Below are 24735 nucleotides of genomic sequence, written 5' to 3' on the forward strand. Positions count from 1 at the left end.
CAAATTTTGTGTAGCAATTTTTAATATTAAATGAAACTTCTGAACACCACCGTAGTCAAATCTTTGTGAAACTCCAATACATTTTCCAATCCCAAAAGACTGAATTTTGTGAGTCTTTATTTTGTGTCTGCAGCAAAAAGAGCCATGTGGAGAAATAACATACAACCCTATGGGTAAACTTGGGAAGAAATCCTGCCAATATTTTGTCCTTCTCTGCCAATGTGTATCAGTTAATATAGCCTTTTGTCTCTTCATCAAAGTCACTGTTTTTCACAAACCTAAACCTAAAGTCATTTCTTTATTTCATTTTACATCCATTTGGCTACTTTGAAGTTTTTTATTCTTGGGTTTTAGTGGACTTTTCATAGCTTCATGTCTCTCTCTAATAAGGGAATTCTGGTTTTCTGCATTATCCTTGGCAAATTGAACTTCTTTATACAGCTCAACAACTCTTTCCTAAAAGGAGTGACAAGCACATTTATACCAAGTAAATATTTATCTTTTTATTACTTGCTAATATTTTTTAAAAATCCAGTCTCTATTATAAACAAGGCAGCAAAGCTGTCAAATGTACAGACAAAAAACAGAAAATAAAGATGCAAAATAGGTCATTTTGTCAATTTTGATGCAATAATAAATAATGCTTATAATAACACAGTCAGTTAACACTGATTTTTAATCATGCACAACAGGTAACATGCTCAATAACAGGAGCAGATCCAGAGGTATTTTCTGACAGTATTCCAAATTATATTTGTTGATCCATCCTACACTTTTGATGGTCTTCCAACAGAAAAAAATTGATACCAGTCAATGTAAACTTTAAAATCTGACCGTCATCTGAAAGACCCAGAAGATGGCCTCAATCCACCCCTGCAATAAGATTACAGTTTCTGGACTATGAGAGTTCAAATTCACATAATGAAAATCCCAATATTTGAAAAATGTTGACAGTGCATAAAATAATATTACATATTGTTTAAAGACATAAAAACGTATGCAACTGCTTATGTGGAAATACAGAAAATCTGAAGAGCTTCAGGTGGATGGGAGTTGAAAATGCCAGTGTTTAGAAAAAAATTAAAAAGAAAACACAACAAAAAAAAATCCAATAAAGCTGCTATTCAAACTTTTAATCTTGCTGTATTAACATGATATGAATAATCCCAATGTGTTTGAGGATAATAAGGCACTGTTATTCATCTATAGCATTAATGTTGGCATTACACAATTTTTTTTTTTTTTTTGTAAACTTATTTGCAATATTAAACATCATTTACCTGCATAATTATCACCAATTCCTAATTATGTGACACAGTTAAGAGAGCTTAACCTATAGAAAATGGGTCATTTTGTCAATTTTGATGCAGTAATAAATAATGCTTATAATAACACAGTCAGTTAACACTGAATTTTAATCATGCACAACAGGTAACATGCTCAATAACAGGAGCAGATCCAGAGGTATTTTCTGACAGTATTCCAAATTATATTTGTTGATCCATCCTACACTTTTGATGGTCTTCCAACAGAAAAAAATTGATACCAGTCAATGTAAACTTTAAAATCTGACCGTCATCTGAAAGACCCAGAAGATGGCCTCAATCCACCCCTGCAATAAGATTACAGTTTCTGGACCATGAGAGTTCAAATTCACATAATGAAAATCCCAATATTTGAAAAATGTTGACAGTGCATAAAATAATATTACATATTGTTTAAAGACATAAAAACCTATGCAACTGCTTATGTGGAAATACAGAAAATCTGAAGAGCTTCAGGTGGATGGGAGTTGAAAATGCCTGTGTTTAGAAAAAAATTAAAAAGAAAACACAACAAAAAAAAATCCAATAAAGCTGCTATTCAAACTTTTAATCTTGCTGTATTAACATGATATGAATAATCCCAATGTGTTTGAGGATAATAAGGCACTGTTATTCATCTATAGCATTAATGTTGGCATTACACAATTTTTTTTTTTTGTAAACTTATTTGCAATAGTAAACAACATTTACCTGCATAATTATCACCAATTCCTAATTATGTGACACAGTTAAGAGAGCTTAACCTATAAGACTTGAATGGGAAATCTCAACGTGTGTTTTATGTAATCTTATTTAATGGGCACTTGAAAATCAATTAGGCAAGTAATTTTATAGCTCTGAATTTAGCTAGTGATTATCCCAAGGGACAATTACCACCATCCATAAACAGTAGCCCCATATAGCACTCCATAGAGCTGCATTGCCTCCAAAACAGAAAACAATCACACTGATTTCCAACACAAGCTACACTTCAGTCCTATGAAACTTTTCAGTAAGTTAGAATATCATAAGTAAAATGGTTTTTCCTTAATGGTCATCCCAGCAGCGATGTCCAAAAAAGGGTTTTTTTCATCTTTTATGCAATTTAACATAATGCTTAACAGCACAATGGTCATCAATTTTTAATAATAAAGTAAATGTATCATAGCTATTCAAAAGATGTGACTAGCAATGGTATTCAAGCCAATGGAAGTTCAAAGACTAAGTCACACCTTGAAAATGTCCATATGTGAAAATTTTAATTGTAACAAAAAACTATAATGCTTAACAGCATAATGACCATCAATTTTTAATAATGAAATAAAAGTATCATGGACATTCAGAAAAATTGATATGGAAAGGTCTTCAGGGCCATGGAAGTTCAGAGTCACAACTTCAAAATGCCAAAATGTACACAAGAGATAACTGTACTGAAATGAATTTCTTTCCACTTTCAACACTTTTTTTTACATATATATATATATATCAAAATAATCAATTTACTGTCGTTTTTAAATGATCAACTAAGAAAGTTGTTGACATAGGAAAAATATCAATAGAAAAATTATAAATGTCCAATTTGTTCCATTCTGAGATTCTGAACATGGTGAATAATTGAATCTGACAAACTGTTAAAGATATGAGTTTATTTCCATTTTTGACACTTTATTACACAATGCACAATAACAGGTTTACCATCATTTTTATATAATCAACTAACAATATTGTTAAGATGCAGAAAATGTCAAAAGAACACCTTTACATTACTAATTAGTTCACAAATGAGATTCTTAACATGCCTATGAATTAAATCCGAGGAAAAAAGACTTATATACAAAAAAAGGCACAATTTCACCAAAACTGAACCGATCAAGCTTATTTTCGAACCTCATCTTAATTTTAGTAAATCTGATCACCCCTGTGAATTTCAAGACGATTGGCCAATTGATTTTCCTTGAAATATGTTATCAGTGTTGCACATATGCTGAAATAGTGAAAAAACAGCATAACTTCCATAAAAATGGCCCGATCAGGCTGATTTTCAAACTTGACCTGCGTATTATGAAAATTCATCATTTCAGTAAGTTTCAAGCCAAAAGGTAAAACGGTTTTTCACTTATCGTGTTATCGGTGTTGCATTTATGCTGAAAAAAATGAAAAAACAGCATAAATTCCCTATAAGTGACCCGATCATGCTGATTTTCGAACTTGACCTGCGTATTATGAATATTCATCAGTTCTGTAAGTTTGAAACCAAAAGGTAAAATGGTTTTCCACTTATCGTGTTATCGGTGCTGCATATATGCTGAAAAAAGTGAAAAAACAGCATAACTACCCAAAAAATGACCCGATCATGCTGATTTTCGAACTTGACCTGCGTATTATGAATATTCATCAGTTTTGTAAGTTTCAAGGGAAAAGGTAAAATGGTTTTCCACTTATCGTGTTATCGGTGCTGCATATATGCTGAAACAAGACAGCACTGTTCTGCAATTGGTTTACTTCCATTTTTAAAACACTTTTTTAACATAAAACAAAACTAGAGGATCAGAGAGGCGATACCGCCTCCGAATATTGTACCACCAGCTGGAGCAAGTGCATTCGTATAGACCCCCACATACACAAAAGAAGGGACACAGCCACCAGTCTTATGCTTGACAAGCTGTAAAAATGCAATCAACAAGAATTTTCAAAATATGCAAAAAAATATATATAACTTAAAATGGTACAATCAAAGTTAAGTTCATTGTAGGGTAGGTCAAAGGTCAATTTCAAGGTCACAGTAAATTGCCAGTATATGGCTTCATATTCAACTTTAATGGTAACTATGGACCTATCTCTGCCAGGTTTGGAGTTAAAAGAGAAAGAAATTTGCAAAGTTCAGTTCATAGTGAAAAGTAGGTCAAAGGTCAATTTCAAGGTCACACTTAGATTGCCAGTATATGACTTTCCATGCAAGTTCAATAGAAACTATGGACCTATCTCTGCCAGTTTTGGAGATAAAAGGGAACCAAAATTTGCAAAATTCAATTCATGATAAAAAGTAGGTCAAAGGTCAATTTCAAGGTCACACTTAGATTGCCAGTATATGACTTTCCATGCAAGTTCAATAGAAACTATGGACCTATCTCTGACTTCCTATTCAAGTTCAATAGTAACTATGGACCTATCTCTGCCAGTTTTGTAGATAAAAGGGAAAAAAATATGCAAAGTTCAGTTCATGGTGAAAAGTAGGTCAAAGGTCAATTTCAAGGTCACATTTAGATTGCCAGTATATGACTTCCTATTCAACTTCAATAGTAACTATGGACCTATCTCTGCCAGTTTTGGAGATATAAGGGACTATATGTTTTAATTTTGGAGTTACCATAATGTGCCATAAATTTCCTACAGAAAAAATTAATTAAAATAAAGAAAAGGTCATTTTGGTAAAAATTCTTGAAATAAGAGGTGCTCTGAAGTTCCAGATGTTCAAATTTGATGAAATAATGTCATTTTTGACCACAAGTTGTCTGCTTTGCCAAGCCTTATGTTTTATGTTTCCGGAGTTCAAAATTTATTATCCATTACCGTACTGCACATTTTGCTTTCACCACCAATATGTGCCAGTATATGACTTCCTATTCAAGTTCAATAAAAACTATGGACCTATCTCTGCCAGTTTTGGAGATAAAAGGGAAGCAAAATTTGCAACGTTCAGTTCATGGTGAAAAGTAGGTCAAAGGTCAATTTCAAGGTCACAGTAAGATTGCCAGTATATGACTTCCTATTCAAGTTTAATAGTAATTATGGACCTATCTCTGCCAGTTTTGGAGATAAAAGGGAACCAAAATTTGCAAAGTTCAATTCATGATAAAAAGTAGGTCAAAGGTCAATTTCAAGGTCGAATTTAGATTGCCAGTATATGACTTCCTATTCAACTTCAATAGTAACTATGGACCTATCTCTGCCAGGTTTGGAGTTAAAAGAGAAAGAAATTAGCAGAGTTCAGTTCATGGTGAAAAGTAGGTCAAAGGTCAATTTCAAGGTCACATTTAGATTGCCAGTATATGACTTCCTATTCAACTTCAATAGTAACTATGGACCTATCTCTGGCAGTTTTGGAGATAAAAGGGAAGCAAAATTTGCAAAGTTCAGTTCATGGTGAAAAGTAGGTCAAAGGTCAATTTCAAGGTCACATTTAGATTGCCAGTATATGACTTCCTATTCAACTTCAATAGTAACTATGGACCTATCTCTGCCAGTTTTGGAGATAAAAGGGAAGCAAAATTTGCAAAGTTCAGTTCATGGTGAAAAGTAGGTCAAAGGTCAATTTCAAGGTCACAATTAGATTGCCAGTATATGACTTCATATTCAAGTTCAATAGAAGCTATGGACCTATCTCTGCCAGTTTTGGAGATAAAAGGGAAGCAAAATTTGCAAAGTTTAATTCATGGTGAAAAGTAGGTCAAAGGTCAATTTCAAGGTCACATTTAGATTGCCAGTATATGACTTCCTATTCAACTTCAATAGTAACTATGGACCTATCTCTGCCAGGTTTGGAGTTAAAAGAGAAAGAAATTAGCAGAGTTCAGTTCATAGTGAAAAGTAGGTCAAAGGTCAATTTCAAGGTCACATTTAGATTGCCAGTATATGACTTCCTATTCAACTTCAATAGTAACTATGGACCTATCTCTGCCAGTTTTGGAGATAAAAGGGAAGCAAAATTTGCAAAGTTCAGTTCATGGTGAAAAGTAGGTCAAAGGTCAATTTCAAGGTCACATTTAGATTGCCAGTATATGACTTCCTATTCAACTTCAATAGAAACTATGGACCTATCTCTGCCAGTTTTGGAGATAAAAGGGAAGCAAAATTTGCAAAGTTCAATTCATGGTGAAAAGTAGGTCAAAGGTCAATTTCAAGGTCACATTTAGATTGCCAGTATATGACTTCCTATTCAACTTCAATAGTAACTATAGACCTATCTCTGCCAGTTTTGGAGATATAAGGGACTAAATGTTATAATTTTGGAGTTACCTTAATGTGCCATAAATTTCCTACAGAAAAAATTAATTAAAATAAAGAAAAGGTCATTTTGGTCGAAATTCTTGAAATGGGAGGTGCTCTGAAGTTCCAGAAGTTCAAATTTGATGAAATAATGTCATTTTTGACCACAAGTTGTCTGCTTTGCCAAGCCTTATGTTTTATTTTTCCAGAGTTCAAAATTTATTATCCATTACCGTACTGCACATTTTGCTTTCACCACCAATATGTACTTTTTGACACAGCGTAGCTCGAAAACCGTATGGAATACAAAAAAACGGAGACCACCCCCAGTGTTGGGCTTTACATGCTCTACAAAATGCAAAAAAGAATGGGTCTCTAGCATTAACGGTCCCCGAATTAGAGACAGTTTTCAGTTTCGGTATCTTATGGCCGCTACTCCCATTAAAATGCACCGATTGAACCCAAATTCACGGAGATGAAAGATGACCTGAAGGGTATCATTTTCCAATAATATTATTGGTTAAGTCTGTGTGGTGTCTGAATAACAGCGCAAATAATTTTTTTTTCGTAAAAAAATTCATTTTTTTGAAAAATTTGGTCTGTTTGACCTTGAAATAAAGGTCAAAGGTCAAATCCAAGGGCATATTTGAAATCTACACATATGACTTTTGGAAAGCCGTCTGTAGAAATTTTTCCCATAATTCCTTCCGTAGGGTAGATAATTAGCATTTAATTTTGCCATTTTTGGACAAGGGTGCATTGCAATGAATGCCACACCTAGACCCCAATACCGACAAAGCCCAAATTTTACGTGGAACGAGTTGAGATTATAGGTGACCTAAATCCAAGAGATGGGTATGGGGGCCCTTACCGTCTAGGAGGAGAAGCGGTAACGGTAACATGGCGGCGGAGCCGGCGGAGCCGCAGGAGCCGGCGGAACGGACCGGACGGGACTAAAACCATGTGTACCGCCAGCACTAACGCTGGTGGTACAATAAACAGTTTTCTACCATTTGTATATGATCAACTAAGAAAATTGATGAGATGGGAAAAATATCAATAGAACAGTGTTAAATGTCCAATTTCCTCCATTCTGAGATAATGAATATAGTAGATGATTGAATCTGACAAACTGCAATGATATTGGTTTATTTCCATTTTTGACACTTTATAACATAATACACAATAACAAGTTTACCATCATTTTTACATAATCAACTAACAATGTTATTAAGATGCAGGAAATGTCAAACAAACACTTTTACGTATCTTATTAGTTCAATAATGAGACTGTTAATATGCCTAACAATTGAATCTGAGGAAATGTGAAAAAACAGCATAACTTCTAAAAGAATGGCCCGATTATGCTGATTTTGGAACTGAACCTGCGTTTTTTAGTTAGTTTGACTACTCCTGTGAGTATAATGACAATTGGCCTATCTGTTTTTCTTATATTGTGTTATTAGCGTTGCATATATGTTGAAAGAAGTGAAAAAACAGCATAACATCCCTAAAAATGGCCCGATCATGCTGATTTTCAAACTTGACCTGCGTATTTTGAATATTCATCAGTTTTGTAAGTTTCAAGCCAAAAGGTAAAATGGTTTTCCATTTATGGTGTTATCGGTGCTGCATATACGCTGAAAAAAGAGAAAAAATAGCCTAAATTCACTAAAAATGACCCAATCACGCTGATTTTCGAACTTGACCTGCGTATTATGAATATTCATCAGTTTTGTAAGTTTCAAGCCAAAAGGTAAAATGGTTTTCCACTTATCGTGTTATCGGTGCTGCATATATGCTGAAAAAAGTGAAAAAACAGCATAAATTCCCTATAAGTGACCCGATCATGCTGATTTTCGAACTTGACCTGCGTATTATGAATATTCATCAGTTCTGTAAGTTTCAAGCCAAAAGGTAAAATGATTTTCCACTTATCGTGTTATCGGTGCTGCATATATGCTGAAAAAAGTGAAAAAACAGCATAAATTCCCTATAAGTGACCCGATCATGCTGATTTTCGAACTTGACCTGCGTATTATGAATATTCATTAGTTCTGTAAGTTTCAAGCCAAAAGGTAAAATGATTTTCCACTTATCGTGTTATCGGTGCTGCATATATGCTGAAAAAAGTGAAAAAACAGCATAAGTTCCCTATAAGTGACCCGATCATGCTGATTTTCGAACTTGACCTGCGTATTACGAATATTCATCAGTTCTGTAAGTTTCAAGCCAAAAGAAAAAACAGTTTTCCACTTATCGTGTTATCGGTAAAAGTGCACGGCGACGGCGACGACGGCGACGGCGACGGCGACGACAGACGCAGATGATGGCTATATGTACAGACACATCTGTGTCTGTACATAAAAATCAATCCATCTTCTGGCAGTGCCAAACAACACTGGTTGCAAACTAAGCCTGTGTAACAGTGTGTTCAGATTCAAACATCGTACCAGCAGGATCGATCCATCTCAACAGGAGATTCTCGCTTAATATTTTCAGTGTAATTAGCTTAATTGTCTGACATGGCTCCTGGATGGCTAGGAGCCGGGCAATCAACTTTCATGTGCATTCAGCTTAATTACCCCCTAGAAACTTGAGGAGGCATGTCAGACATTTATGTCAATTACAGTGATTGCACTTAGGGAGAATTCCTCGCAGAGTTTGATTAATCCAGCTAGTTTATCTGAAATAACCACTCCCTTAATAATAAGACCTCAGGGAATAAAAGTACTTACAGCAAGTTTTCTTTCTTTCATCCTTTTCCTTACTTGGGTCCCCGACAAGGGCGCAGGCCTTCCATCTGTAAAAAAGGTGACTTTTTCAGAAAAAGGGGATGTAGATATACAGCTACAACTTATAATGGCATTGCATTATTTGTACTGTACTGTACTGAACATCATTCTAAATTAATCAATGACATTTCATTTGTGTATTAATTGACTCACCTGCAAACGACCAATCTGGCAAGTTTTTCAATGGCCCATCAGTATTGTAGTCACCATCCAGCCCTTGTCTGAAGAAATATTATACAATTATACAAAAGAGAAGGTCATATTTTTTTCCTTAATTTTTTGGTTTCAATTAATTATTTTAAACTGTTTGTTTAAGTATGTAAACATGTACGGATCTTGCCCTTGCATTACCTTGCTTTACTCACTTTTCTCTCCACTTCCCTCCAACTGCAACCACTGGGCTTCCATGGATTGACTTAGCAGGCAGAACTGTGCATCTTCCACACAGAAACAGATCTGGAATATCAACATAAGATTAATCACTCAGCCTCATCTACCGGTAAAAATTATGATCAAATAGCTGTAAGTGCAAGTATAATAAAAACTAATAAGAAGTTGTCATAAACATGTACTAGTATATGTATAACTTGTGCCAAAATAAGAGGTATCACTCAGCCTCATCTGCAGGTGAAATGACCAAACAGCTGTTACTGCAAGTACAATAACAACTGATATGCAGTTCTCATGAACATATATAAAACTTGTCCCAATTTTTCCTGTCGATTGTGCTACAATATCCAAATAGTTAATAATTGCGACCCCTCCCCCCCCCCTCCGTTCACCCCCTTTCCACATGTGATCCCAGCAAGGCGAAAACATTATGAATCATGTTAAAGTTCCTTCTCAAATAATAAAACAAGAATCAACACAATGCAGTCAGGAAACACAGTTGACCCTAATACTGTTTCTCAAGTACAATACATGAGTATAAATAGATTGTTTGTAAGAAATAATATTACCTGATATCGTTCTCCTGAGTGCAGCCATCATGTTTATGGTCGGTGCGTCACTGCGCGTGCGAACTAGGCCAAACAGCAAAACTTCCGGTTTAGCTGCTGAGGAAATAGAAAGTGGACTGAAATTTTCTATCGTAAGTTTTGTGTCTTTATTATAAATGAACACTCTTGCAGATTTTGTTTTACAACTAGAATGCTACATAGATTTAGAGCACACGCCCTTTTTCTTGTTTTATGAAGGGATTTTTGTAGAAATTATTTAACTAAATGGGAAAATCCCGAGCGGGGAAAATCCCAATTATACCCCCCCACCCTGTAACTTCCTGAAACTTTCATTTTTCAAACATTTTTTTACATTGTCTTTTTCACCTATGTCAAAACTGTTGAAATAAAATGTTTTTGTAATTACCTGTGGTCTTTTTGTTAGTTTTAATCACGTTTAATCCACTCCATTGAAATACAATGTGAAAATTTACAATGTACCCGCAGTCAATAACTTGCCGCGTTTTCGTTGGCTAACTCTACCTTATTTTATGTGAACATAGGATTGATACATTGTATACTTGGACTTTCTCTGTGAAATTATTATGAGCTACTTGTTCACATAAAATTACCTTTGAGTTAGCCAACGAAAACGCGGCAAGTTATTGACTGCGGGTGTAAATTGAAGATTCTAACTTTGTATTTCAATGGGCTGGATTAAACGTGATTAAAACAAATAAAAAGTCCACAGGTAATTACAAAAGCATTTTATTTCAACAGCTTTGACATACATGAACAAGAAAATGTAAAAAACTGTTTGAAAAGTGAAAGTTACAGAAAGTTACAGGGTGGGGGGGGTATACTACAAAAGTACCCAATTAATTGGGTGCCATTTAAATTTCGTCAGTGACGATCGAGTGACTTTAACAAACTAGTTTATTTATATATTTTAAAGTGCTATTTAAATGTATTCTAAAAGAAGTTATGCATTATTTTTAATCAGGAAAATATTATTGGTGTTTAATTGAGTCGATATAATTAACATCTTGACTTTAGATACTGGTTAATGGAGGGCAATGTGTAATGACATGAACAACCCATGATGGCATCTCCCAGTCCCACGGATCCTCCAAACGAAGCAGTTCCACAGATACAGAGCCGTAAACTACGCATATGTGATCTGATTGGAAGTGGCGCATTTGGGGAAGTGTACAAGGCTGAGCATACGGAACTGCACCACAGTGTGGCAGTGAAGTGCATATGCAGTGCATATAGATTAGATGCAAGGCATGTGTATAGTACAAATTATATGTATTGTTATGGTTCTTAACACTATCGGTCAAGCTTATAGTAACCCCAACCCTCTGTCATCAATTATCATTAAATAGCACTCTCACTAACGTAGTATAAACACACTTGACAGCAGTGATCCCTCTGATCAGTAGACACACAATGTATTTATATCAGCACACTTAGAAATAAAGTTAGTTGTTGTAGTCAAGTCCTTCTTGGAGTTGTTTCATGGTGTCAGAAGTACGTGACTGTGTTTTCTAACAATACAGTGAGCCAACGCTGATAACCAGTTGATAAAAAAGTCTTTCCACATGGAGCTGGGAGCTTTACCAGTACCTGCCATGAACTGGCATGCTACCGATGCAGTTCAGGAGTACAAGAAGTTCAAACAGATGTGCGAGTTATACTTTGATGGTCCACTAAAGAACAAATCTAAGACTGAAAAGATTGCGTACCTCCAGATATGGGCTGGAGAGACTGGACGAGACCTAGTAAGCACATGGAACTTGACTGGGGATGAATCTAAGGAATTAAAAACCTACTTTGACAAATTTGAAGAATTTGTTAAGCCTTAAAGCAATTTTAGACTAGCCAGATTTAAGCTGAGGACCCTTACGCAAGGTAACGGGGAAACTGTAGATCAATTCTTGAAGAGAATTCGTTCTCTGGTCAGCGAGTGCAAGTATACCCAACCAGATGAACAAATACTTGACACGCTCATTTTTGGATGCAAATCAGCCCGCACGCAGTCCAAATTACTGGAATTGGGTGAAACTCTGTCATTGGACAAGGCGATTGACATTGCAAGAACTCGGGAAGCGACCTCGCAGCAACTCACAGACATCAATCGAGACGCCCAGGTCCATGCAGTCAAGCACAACAAACCGTTTCGCCCTAAACCTACATTTAAAGGGACACATAAGAAAAGAGAAACTTCTACCATGGCCTCAAAGTGCCACCCCACAATGGAAAATCAGTGCAATAACTGTGGATCAAAACATGATCATAGTAAAAGAGAGCTGTGCCCAGCATACGGGTCCACATGCTTTGGCTGTGGGAAACTTAACCACTGGAGAAAGTGCTGCCGCTCCGAGCACAAGCAGTCCACAATTCATCGTGGAAACAGGCCACACAGACACGTCGTCACTCCCAAGCAGCAAATGCATAGAGTGCATGCCTGCAGCGAAGACGACTGTGAGCCACAAGAGAGCAACGAGCTATATTTTAACCCAATATACGTGGGCAGCATTGAAAGCAAGCGTGCTTTCATTAACCTGAAAATCAGCTCTGAGCAAAATAGTATCACTTTTCCGTGCAAAGTTGATACTGGTGCTGATGGAAACCTAATCACGAAGAAAGACTATGCCAAATTATGCCCTAATAATACCAATTTGAAACCGTCTGGCGTCAAAATTGTAGCCTTTGGTGGTCAACGCATACCTCATTATGGATCATGCACCTTGACACTGACGTATGGAGGTTCAAATACTGAGCATCAATTTCACGTTGTCGAAACCAATGGGCCTACTATCCTAGGCATAGACACCTGCCAGAAACTAGGCTTAGTTACACTTAACTATGCTGTTGATCTGGAGGACAGACAGCACTCCAATGCTAACAATGCACTTCTGGAACAGTACCCCGACTGTTTCCAAGGCATTGGCTGTTTTAAAGGGGAATATCACATTACCCTTGATCCCTCGGTGCCACCAGTGGTGCATCCACCACGCCATGTACCAGAAGCGTTACGTGAGCCTCTCAAAACGGAGCTCGAGTCTCTTGAAAAGAAAGGCATCATCGCTAAAGTAGAGGAGCCAACAGACTGGGTCAATTCGTTAGTCTGTGTCACAAAGGCTGATGGCAGCATACGCCTGTGCTTAGACCCAAAAGATCTAAATGCCGCGATAAAAAGGCCACATCATCGAATCCCAAGCTTTGACGAAATTTTACCAAGGCTTAGCGGAGCCCGCTATTTTTCAATTCTGGATGCTCGTAGTGGTTACTGGAACATTAAACTTGACCATGAGAGTTCACTGTACACCACTTTCAATTCACCTCACGGTCGATACCGTTTCCTACGACTTCCATTTGGCCTTGTATGCGCCCAAGATGTTTTCCAGAAAAAGGTAGATGAAGCCTTCGGAGACCTAGACGGAATTACAGGAATCATTGACGACATCGTTGTCCATGGGAAAACCAAAGAGGAGCACGACAGGAATTTGCATCTCCTCATGGATCGTGCCAGAAAAATAGGCATCCGTTTCAATCCAGATAAAATGCGCATCAGATGCAGCGAAATTCCATTCTTTGGAAACATACTCAGTTCTGAGGGTCTACAACCTGACCCAAAGAAAGTGGAATCCATCCATAGCATGGATCCGTCCAGCAACCTCGCCGATCTTCAAACGTTTCTTGGCCTCACCCAGTACCTCAGCAGGTTCATACCCAACCTGGCTTCAATTTCAGCAGTACTGTGGGACTTAACTAAGAGCAAGAATGAGTTCGTTTGGAGCCCAGAGCATCAGGCTGCAGTAGAGAAAATCAAATCTGTCATCACCTCACCAGAAACATTGCAATATTTTGACAGTAGCAAACCTGTAACGATTCAGGTAGACGCGTCGCAGCGCGGCCTCGGCGCCACTTTGATGCAGAACAATCGCCCTGTCGAATACAGGAGCAAATTGCTAACAGAAACCGAGACGCGGTATTCAAACATAGAGCGTGAAATGCTTGCAGTTGTACATGGATTAGAGAAGTTCCATTACTACGCTTATGGCCGTAAAGTCACTGTTGAAAGTGATCATAAGCCTCTCCAATCCATATTCCAGAAACATGTGAACAATGCACCTCCCAGAATCGCAAGGATGATGTTGCGCATTCAGAAATATGATGTAACAATCAAATATGTGCCAGGAAAGAACATTCCAGTCGCTGATGCTCTTTCCAGATTGTCAAAATGCGAAGGTGACACCATTCAAGGTGTAGATGTCACAGTGCATGAGATTGACATGCAGCTGAATGCAAGCCCCACCAGACTAAAGCAGATCCGAGAAGAAACGTCCAAGGACGAGACGCTTCACTCTCTTCGAAACTTCATCACAAACGGATGGCCAAACACTAGGTCAGAGTGTCCATCGCACCTCCACGACTATTGGAATTACCGTGATGAATTGTCAGTATTTGATGGCCTTATTCTAAAAGGAACTAGAATCCTGATCCCAACAACGCTTCAAGCAGCAGTGTTAGAACAGTTACACTATGCTCATCAAGGAGCTGAAAAGTGCAAACTTCGTGCCAAAGGATCTGTATTTTGGGTCAACATTAATCGAGACATCGAAAACATGGTTAAAGCATGTGCACCATGCCAACACAACCAGAAGGCAAACGTCAAACAACCGCTAATGCCACACGACGTACCACAAAAACCATGGCACACACTGGGAGCAGACTTATTTTTTATTGACAATGACAGTTACTTGCTCATATCTGACTATTACAGCAAATTTCCAGTAGTCAGAAAGCTGAACAATTTGCAGTCCAACACTACCATTGCTCACATGAAATCAATCTTTGAAGAATTCGGAATCCCGAGAAAGCTTATCACTGGAAATGACACTCAGTTTACTTCTGCTGAATTCCAGAAATTTAGCCACGATTATGGCTTCGAGCACGTCCAAACCAGCCCCCACTATTCACAGGCCAATGGATTTATTGAATGAGCTGTTCAAACTGTTAAAAATCTGCTGATTAAATGCAAGGAAGCTAAAACCGATCCTCATATGGCCATGTTGTGCCTTAGATGCACACCATTAGATCACAACATACCATCGCCAGCAGAACTCTTAAATTCTCGTGCTTATGATACCAATCTTCCTGCCATCCAACCCCACCTGTCACATGCCTCTTATGACGGTGAAGATGCATGTACATGCAAAGAAAAAAGGATAAAGAAAAGAGCAGATATGATCAGTCAGCCAGAAATCTATCTGACCTACTTCCTGGTCAGCATGTGAGTGTACGACATCCCCAGAGTCACAAATGGGAACCAGCAATTGTAGATTCTACGAGACCAAACAGGAGCTATGTTGTAAAAACTAACAATGGTGGTCAGTATGTACGCAATCGTATACACATACGTCCAACAGGAGAGAAATTCAATCAGTCTGACTTTGAAAACACCCATTTGCAAAATCATTCACCAAGCAATGATCAGGAGTCCCGCTTTGAGAATTCAGAAGCAGCTCAGAACAAACAAGTGCCAAACACTGTGGATAACACTGTACCCCAATCACCAGTGCCATCTCCACGACGATCTACTAGAATAACAAAAGCACCTGATAGACTGAACTTGTAACTTGTACATATGCATGAACAATGTCATATAGCTCTACTAGCTAGGATTTTATTTATCACTGTATTAACTTTATTTTACTCACTTAAACTACATGCTTCACATGTGAGACTTCTCTTGCACAAGATGTTACTCAAGGTATTAAAAAGACATTTATTCTGTGTTGCCACTATCAACCCTTGATTTAGCACCGATTATCTTTTCTAAAGGAAGAAGGGGATGTTATGGTTCTTAACACTATCGGTCAAGCTTATAGTAACCCCAACCCTCTGTCATCAATTATCATTAAATAGCACTCTCACTAATGTAGTATAAACACACTTGACAGCAGTGATCCCTCTGATCAGTAGACACACAATGTATTTATATCAGCACACTTAGAAATAAAGTTAGTTGTTGTAGTCAAGTCCTTCTTGGAGTTGTTTCATGTATTAAGGCCTGTAGCCAGGGGGGTTCAAAAGAACCCCCGTTTTGGCCAGGAAAAGGTCCCTTCTGGGTAAAATTTTATCCAGGTACCTGAAGGTTTCATGGTAAAAGGTCCCATTTTTCAGAAAAAGACCCCCCCTTTTGAAATTGCTGGCTACAGGCCTGATATTACTGGTAATACTTGAGCATTTCTATTGCTTTTTTTAATGTAAGTTATTTAGTGATGCATGTGCAATAACTTGTATTTATTGTAGCACTCTATATAGTGATTACTGATTCACTATCCAAATACTGTTAAACTAGCACTAGTAAGTTGTTTTAAGTTACAGCAGCTATAAGTACTGTATACATTAAGTTAATGTGCTAGAAGATAATTATTGCCCAGCATAGTGATTCTCATTTGACACAGTGGGGTATTATTGCCGTAAAGTACAAGAGGCTCTTAACATCGGAACCAAACATATTTGATTTTTCAATTCTTAACTATTTCAACCTGTATGAAAAATCTACCTAATCATAAATGTTATGGTCAAGTCCATTCAACTTCATTTTCAATCTCTTTATAAATATATTTAAATAGAAAACAATGAAACTTAAGCCCTTTTGAGCTTTTGGGCTGATTTTGTTCATTTACGCATAACAATTTAAAAATTGTGTGTTAATATTATGAAAGTATTTTTGATATTACTTTTAATTTTTATCATTGATGCCTTTTTTAGGGGTAAGCAAGCCTTGTATGATGAAGCAAACAAACTACTGAAAGTAAGGAGCCAGTACATTGTAAATGTCCATGGGATTTGTTTAGAACCAAAGTGTTATGCCTTGGTGATGGACTTTGAAGAGAATGGATCATTGCAAATGTGAGTATAAATATTCACTACTCTGTCGGGTTTCATATTTGTTAATTTAATTCATATCATTGTTTTTAATTACATTGAATACAGGTTTGAGTAGTCTAGATTTGTTTCCATTATTCATTTTTTATGTTCATCCTTACAGAATGCTGAAAATATTTTCCATTAATCTGCTGCCCTTGTTGCAGTCACACTTTTTATTAAATTAGTCTGTGCCATTTTTTCCTGTCTGGACACTTTAAGTACAGGCCAAGAATCTACTGTTTCAAGGCAGAAATAATGGCCAGAAACAACTTAGTTTCCATTTTACTGACATTTGGTGATAAACCAGTGTTAATGTTGCTTACTGCTATATGTATAGAATTTTCAAATATACGGTAATGTGCCAAGCATTTCGACGGGCCCAGTCAATCCGACCAAAAAAATTATATTATAAAATTAATTTTTCTGGGCTCAAACATTTAGTCCATAGGTCAAAATCATGCGACAGAATTTTTTTCTTGTTCCGATTGTTCGACCACATCGTCGGCAAGACTCGGTAAATTTTCAAGCCAGTCATATAGATGCTGCATGCCAGGCGCTTTGCCAATTGTTGTCCTTTCAATAGCTCTCGTCAATGAGGAAGAAACTATTAATTGAAGATCTAATCTGGAAGCATGACGTACCTGTCATTCCTTTGTCCCCGATGACAAAATAGTGTTATAGACATACAATTTGTGCTAATTAAGCAGACTTGACCTCGCTGACTGATTCATCACGCCCGTAACTGGGGAAGGGGGGGGGGTTAAAAAAGGTCCATTCTGGATGAAACCAAATATCGACAGTGGGTAGAATACGTCGTAAACACCTTCATATAGACCATATATAGCGTTTGCTAGCAATAAAAAGTTTGGGAAGAATAAGCAATTTATTTTCAAGTTTGATTGAAATAAATATGCAGATGGGGAAACGTTCTTGAAGTCAACACCGCAAGATCTTACATTTACTACAATCGACCGAAAGATCAGTGGGATCGACCGCCCAGACTTCTTGGCACCAAATACCACGCGCTGTCAAAATCTGACGAACACGTGTAGTTGTTCACCTACATGGATAACTGATTTGTCAACAATAAAAATGACGTCTTCCTTAACTCCATGAGAGCTTCATAGAGAGTTACCTGTGAGTCACTTTTTATTTCCCCAGATGCATGAAATGTTGATGATATTTAGCGTAATCCACGAAAAACTCCATTCCTGTGACCACCCTCCCCCAAAATGGGACTGTCTTCATTAACATGTGGTTTGCGCTATGCTGGACCAGACCAGATAAGACCAGTCTCATTTCTGCATGTGCTCAATTTTCGTGTCAAATTATAAATGCACTTGTTTTGTGAAAATTATGGCAATTAAATGCTTATTTTACGTTCGGGTTGTATCAGTGGGGTTTTCAATATGCACCGTGGTTTGTGCACAGCGAGAGTATATAAGTAAGAAAATCGGAAGAGTGCCAGCAAGATAGGCCTACTGTATGTCTATCGGCACAGGTAGGCTCCGTATTTTGCCTTTTCTCAATATGTTTTAATATGACATGCTTTTTAAATAAAATACTTTAAAGTAATTTGAAGTTACACTGAATTCCGTTTGTGTACCAGTTGGTATTCTTTGATACGGGTGATTGAATTTTCTTCAGAAGTACGTCTATGCCTCGATGCTGAGCAAGCCTTGCGGGTTGAAAACAACTGATCTCAGACTGGTAAAAAATTTCAGTTCGGTTGATTTCAGTTGTCATATTATATAGGGCGTACGTAGATCACATAACTAGTTTAAGTCTACTAAAGCTACCGGTTTCAAATATAAGTGACCGGCCTTTGTTTACAACACCTGTCTCTGGGGAAATACTCGTCCCACTCGTGAAGCGCATCATGAAAATGATCGTAAGTGAGGGAAATATATAATTAGAAATTATAATTGTCGTCTTTTTTAATGTTAAGTAATGTTAGCACATATTGTACACAGCAAAATAAGATTTTAAAAGGAGGATAAAACAAGCCTGAAACACGTGTTAGGCGAAAATTGCGGCTTATCTTGCGTAACACTTCCGGTAAAATGCAATACTTCTGGAAAGATGGATGTTTTGGCAGATGCCCCTAACAATCCGACGATATCAAAGGTTTCCATTTGCTGTATTTTAATCAATTCGACCAAACTGACATTTCCATGAAATAAATTAATTAATCTTGGTCGAATTGTTTGGCATATTACCGTAGAATATTTCAGGCATTTTATTTACTTATTTATTTATTTATTTATTTATTTATTTATAGATATTTGGTATTTTAACATTTCCCTTAAATAGAGTTTACAATACTCTGAATAAATGAGAAATCAGAAGTTATAATGTAATTTGTGTAAATACTTCAGGTTATTTGAGAAGACTGATATCCCATGGCCGCTGCGTTGGAGAATTCTTTACCAGACTTCCCTGGGGATGAACTACCTGCACACCCTGAACCCCATGATCCTCCACCTCGACCTCAAGTCACAGAATGTGCTACTCAGCGAGGATTTCCATGTCAGAGTTAGTGAAGCAGCTTTTTTTTTTTTTTTTTTTTTTTTTCAATTTCAAAATTTTTTTCAGTACCAAATTCCAATTTTTGAACTGTAAGTATGTAGAAGAATCCTGAACTGCTTTTGTTTATTTTGTAAAACATTTATTTTCTTTAAATTTATTTCTTTATTATTTTCTTTTAATTTTTTGGTTGGGAGGGAGGTAGGCAGATGTGCAACTGTTAAGACCATCGTGGCAATTAAGAATTATAAATATTTGTGTGAATAATTAATTAATTAATTTATTTTTCAGATCTGTGACTTTGGTCTATCCATGTGGAAGAGGCACTCCACAGGGGCAGGGGGGATAGAGAAGAAAGTGGGTGGTACCGTCACACATATGCCTCCAGAGGCCATGCAAGACATCAACATGGTGCCAACTACCAAGTTTGATATTTATGGGTAAGTTGGTTGTTAGTTGAACCCTGTAATAACATGGGTACTAATATTATTTTAGATTCTGTCTCCAGAATGTTCCTTGCATTATTTGTCCTGATGTCAGGGCACAGTGCTGAATACAATTTTTTTCAGGACTTATGTTTTTGTTGTTATTGTTGTTCTTATAGGTTTTTAACACACAAGCCCAAGTGCCTCCATAATTATTACTGAAATTATGTTTTGACCCAAAAGTCATAAAATAAATGATTCTGAATAAATATTCTTTGTAACATATGGAAATGCACATGCATGCACAAAAACAATCATACCCCAGTACATGTACATGTATGTTGAACACATGCACTTACATGTTCACACATAAATGTAAACAAAACTATTGATTTCACATATACTGTACATTTAATATAATAATATAATATAATATAATATTAGTTGCCAGTTTGCCAAAGCAGTACTTTTAAGTCTTTTCATTGTATTTGGATTTATACTTGCAGCTTTGGTATTCTCATCTGGGAGGTTTTATCAGGGAAAACACCTTATCAAAGTAAGCCATAATATGAAAATAATATAAATACTTGATACTCAAAACAGTAAAGTGTTTAAAGATGAGTTTAATATACTTGACTGATATATATTAAGAATGTATGTACAATTTCAATTATAGCTATCCATGACAGTTCAGAAAACAATGATCTGTAAACCCGTTTTTGAGTTCTGAATTTTTTGTGTTACCATCACAAGTGAAATTCACCAGTCTCTATCTCTATTACAAGAGTGACTCGAGTCATAAAATACATGATTCTGAATAGAAAGTTGAAACTCAAAAACAGACTTATGATGGATGATTATTTTGTGAAAATGTTTTATAATTATTGTATCATATATTAGTTCCTTGGAAATGAAGCAAAGAATGTTTAAATTTCTAGGGCAGTTAAATTTTTGCCACACACACACACACACACGCACGTGCACGCACGCACGCACGCGTGTGTGTGTGTTTAAAGTGCATTGTGTGCCCTTTATCAAATAACTGATATATTTTCAGTATATTTATTTATTTATTTATATTTTCAGTATTTCTTTATATATTCAGATGCAGCCAACGAACTGCACATTCAAGGCTGTGTCAAAGCAGGTCAGAGGCCCGACTTAAAAAGTATAAATATCCCTTCAGAGCTGGAACAGGAGGGGCAGTGTGTCTTGAAATTAATGGAGAAATGCTGGCATCAGAGACCACAGTTCAGACCAGAGTTTTCAGGTGTGTTTTATAAGATAAAAATGAGAAATAAGCATTTTATGTCATGAAATGATTTTTCAATGTTTTTTATTTATTGATGGTAAAAAGATAATTGTTTCTGCAAAGATTACATTTTTCTCATAAGATGATGTCATTGAATAATTATTTTAGATATGTTTAATTTTTGTGAATTGTACAAGATGAAGTAATAAAATAAACAACAAAGAAGTAAAAATTGAGCGTAATAACATCATAAATGGGAGATGCTTTTTCATGCAGAGTCTGTAGGATTGTTAGAACAAGTCTACACAAAGTATAAACAAGATGCCAAAGCTGCTGCAAATAATCTTCCAAAACAGATGGTAAGCTGTTTGGTTGGGAGATATGTGTGAAGTGGTAGGGAGATATGTTTGTTTATGTGTGTGAAGAAGTGTGTATGCATGTTTGTGTGTGTGTGGGTATGTGAGAGAGAGAGAGATTGGGGGAGCAAAGTAGAAAATGACTGCCTAGAAAAATCATCAGTAATTTGGAGTATAAAACCTAAACTCTTTTTCTGTTATGAGAGCATCATGTATTTTTAATTTATTGTATACATTAAAATCAAAGGAAAACGTACGAATTTATAATTGAATTTTTTGAGGGGCTGGTGGTACCTTAAACCCCCCCCCCCATGAAAACACTGTCACTTTAAGACAATTGAAGCAGCTTAAAATGTCCTAAATTTCAAACAGGAAGAGGAGTCTGCAGTGACAGGTATGACAAATGAGTTTGAGGGGCTGACCCTGGAAGACATTGTGACACGTTATAGCAATACTGTGGTTCCACAGGAAAAACAAATGGACCAAGATTTGACAGAAGTGAACATGGATGCAGAGCCAGTGCTCCCAATAGGTATGTCTAGTAGCAAAGATGTTTGTGCAAAGATTAATAGGAGTGGGGTGGAGGGATGTTAGAGTGAAGATTATCAGATACTTGAGCTAGTATTAGCCGTGATAGGTTTTGGTACACTTGACATATCTGATTTTAAGTAATACATGAGCAGACCCAAACTGGAAATCTGAGGCTCAGGATAGGAAACAATGGAAAAAGCATGCTGAGGCCTTTGTCCAACAGTGGAACACTATAGGCTCTAAGTGATGATGATGATGATGATGATGATGAGCAGGCACTGTTGTAGTTAAATTTTTGTTTTTACATACAATTTTATTTTGATTCATGTACATTTACTGACTGATCTATGAGCAATCTCCCCAAAAATATAGAACATTTTTTGAAAACCTGTGATACCGCTTTTCTCTTTTTTTGATGCATTCTCTTAATGAGTCACCAACATATACCATGATTATATCTTATATGTACTTGCAGCTATGTTTTATTAACAATAACACATCTTCATATTATCACAACTTGCAGCTAAAGAAGACACCAACCGTCCAAAACCAACAGTGATGCAGGAAACAGGAGCAGTAGGGAGAACAGCAAGGCCTAATGTTGCGGCTACAGGGAAGGCAGCTGCAACAGCTCAGCAGAAAGTCCATGCAATCCCACAATTTCCAATGCCAACTGTGCCTGTTGAAATGCCAGTAGCCAATTTGGGCGGAACGGTACATATTTTGTTAATTTGATGTAGATTATTTTAGAATGCTGCAGGAACCTAAAAATCAAAATTAAACTATCTCTATTCATGTAGGCTTTAAAATGAGTGTGATTTTAAGAGTTTACTTGTGTGTTAGGTAGACATGCAATATTTTATTTTTTCAGAGAAATTTATAAGTCCATCATTGAATTGTCTTAATTAAGGTCCCAAACTGTTCTTTACAACAATTATAATTGTCAGACCTACATACAGGGATGAGATTTTTTCTCACCATTGGCAGATTTCCAACTTTTTGAGAGGCAAAAATATCATTGGCCTAGAAGGCCCCCTGTACCCCAAGCTAATTTTTCACTAAATGACAGTTCTTTACATCTCAGCCTGCATTTGAATCAGAGTAAAATTTCAAATTTCAGTCTATAAATCTCATTTTTCATATTGCAGCACAATATCAGCATATCAAACAGTCACAACATACAAATTGGGGACCAGAATGTGATAAACGTCCCAGCAGATTTTTTTCCTGCCCATGCACAACAGCTAATGCAGATGATTGCCAGTCATCAGCAGCAGCCCGCCGCCAACGTGAATGTTCCTCTTATAAGTAAGTATTTTGCCTAATGCAAATCACTGTAAATAAATATACATTCAACTGAATGATTTATAATCTCTATGAACGTATTTTACAGGCAGAAAGTAAGAAACATAATTTTATACTATGCAATAAATTAAAGATAATTATATTTGTCATGTCAGACCCAGACAAAATATTGGGTACCAGTGACTTTATGAAGCTGTCCAGAGCTATTGGGAGGAATTGGAGGGTTCTTGGAAGAAGTCTTGGTATATTTTAATTTTTCTCTCTTTTTAAGTATGAAGTTTGGTACATATTAAGGATGTTGTACTTTGCAATCTGAATCAATTTATACATCAGCAGTCACAATAACCAAAATGAAAAAATATAGCACAGCTGTTGAAATACTATTATTGGAACTTGAGTTACAACTTTGGCCATTTTTTTGAACTATTCAAAAAAGGCTTATTTTACTTAATTTATATTTTAAAAGACATTGATTTGTTAAAATGTTGAATCAGCATTCTAATTTTTAAACAATTTTCTCTCCACCTTTCAGGACTCGATGATGCTGAGCTAGATGCCATTCATCATGATACACATGTGGAAGGGATGCAAGAAATGTGCTACCAGATGCTACGGAAGTGGAAGGAAAGACGAGGCCAGAGTGCCAACTTGAGAAACTTTGCTGCGGCGTGCAATCAAGAACAGAGGTTTGATCTGATATTTTTGATAAACAATTGACAATTGTTTCTGAAGATAATTAGTTGACAATTATATGATAATTTTAATTTCATGTTTTTACTGGAAGACTTACAAATTACAAAATCACAGGGGAAATGATGTTGTGTTTCCTGGTCAGAAATCCTTGCGATGAGAATGAAACATTTGTCTTTGCTGTGATATTTATTAGTCCAGGAAAAGGTTATAAAAATTAATATTAGCATGACTGGTATTTTGAAAAGAAACTTAACATGTTAAATCTGTTTTTCATAGGAGCATATAATTAATGTGTTTTTTAAAAAAGAGTTGCTCTTTAAAAGAATTGAAAGGGAAAACGTACAACTTTATATAAATTAATTTTCCCTCATAACTTGTACAAATATAGTGAAGAATGTTTTCTGATATAAATTGCTGAATTTTGCTACCACTTTAATACAAGGGCGTAATTATAGAGAATTTGATATTTGCAATACAGTTTGTATGCAAAAGCATATAGGATAATATTACTTTATTTTTTGCTACAAGCTCTTGTCAATTTTAACAAAGAATATTATTATGTATGCCAAACATGACTGGGAATCATCATGTCAAACATAGATTCCAATGTTTATGCTACTGTTCTCATTGGCAAGTGGCATACATTGTGTTAATTAATGAGGATCATCTGAGATGG

General features: G+C 36.4%; 2 protein-coding genes across 4 annotated transcripts; one reads left to right on the top strand and one right to left on the bottom strand.

Annotated features, from left to right (window-relative positions):
• Positions 1 to 100: 100 nt before the first annotated feature.
• Positions 101 to 10157, bottom strand: LOC106162234 (large ribosomal subunit protein mL52). The gene is made up of 5 exons (XM_013539449.2): positions 10045 to 10157; positions 9451 to 9541; positions 9239 to 9306; positions 9029 to 9093; positions 101 to 456 (listed from the first exon to the last, which is right to left on the bottom strand). Exons 1-5 carry the CDS (start codon positions 10073 to 10075, stop codon positions 304 to 306), a joined length of 408 nt encoding a protein of 135 aa, XP_013394903.2. The 5' UTR covers positions 10076 to 10157; the 3' UTR covers positions 101 to 303.
• On the top strand, positions 10043 to 24356 carry LOC106162229 (receptor-interacting serine/threonine-protein kinase 2). Of its 3 annotated transcripts, XM_087010958.1 has the most exons (13): positions 10043 to 10175; positions 11080 to 11310; positions 16813 to 16953; positions 19350 to 19506; positions 19789 to 19937; positions 20429 to 20478; positions 21028 to 21192; positions 21451 to 21533; positions 21903 to 22062; positions 22585 to 22775; positions 23210 to 23369; positions 23522 to 23608; positions 23899 to 24356. In XM_087010958.1, exons 2-13 carry the CDS (start codon positions 11123 to 11125, stop codon positions 24081 to 24083), a joined length of 1716 nt encoding a protein of 571 aa, XP_086867084.1. In that variant the 5' UTR covers positions 10043 to 10175; positions 11080 to 11122; the 3' UTR covers positions 24084 to 24356. The 3 variants fall into 3 exon arrangements, with proteins under 3 accessions (XP_086867084.1, XP_086867085.1, XP_086867086.1); XM_087010959.1 differs by lacking the exon at positions 23522 to 23608; XM_087010960.1 differs by lacking the exon at positions 10043 to 10175 and having other exon boundaries at positions 11080 to 11198.
• The last annotated feature ends 379 nt before the right edge of the window (positions 24357 to 24735 follow it).

The sequence above is a fragment of the Lingula anatina genome, chromosome 4, assembly GCF_051362555.1.
Source record: "Lingula anatina isolate TDL-2025a chromosome 4, LinAna3.0, whole genome shotgun sequence".
NCBI classification, from domain to species: Eukaryota; Metazoa; Brachiopoda; class Lingulata; order Lingulida; family Lingulidae; genus Lingula; species Lingula anatina.

Excerpts from the sequence above, each read along its gene's own strand:
- LOC106162229 (XM_087010958.1), top strand. The coding sequence starts at position 11,123 with ATGATGGCATCTCCCAGTCCCACGGATCCTCCAAACGAAGCAGTTCCA. Across the intron at positions 11,311-16,812 it reads GCATATAGATTAGATGCAAG|GGGTAAGCAAGCCTTGTATG; the intron begins GCATGTGTATAG and ends TGCCTTTTTTAG. Across the intron at positions 19,938-20,428 it reads ACCAAGTTTGATATTTATGG|CTTTGGTATTCTCATCTGGG; the intron begins GTAAGTTGGTTG and ends TTATACTTGCAG.
- LOC106162234 (XM_013539449.2), bottom strand. The coding sequence starts at position 10,075 with ATGATGGCTGCACTCAGGAGAACGATATCAG. Across the intron at positions 9,307-9,450 it reads GGAGGGAAGTGGAGAGAAAA|ACAAGGGCTGGATGGTGACT; the intron begins GTGAGTAAAGCA and ends ATATTTCTTCAG. Across the intron at positions 457-9,028 it reads TGAAAGAAAGAAAACTTGCT|GAAAGAGTTGTTGAGCTGTA; the intron begins GTAAGTACTTTT and ends CACTCCTTTTAG.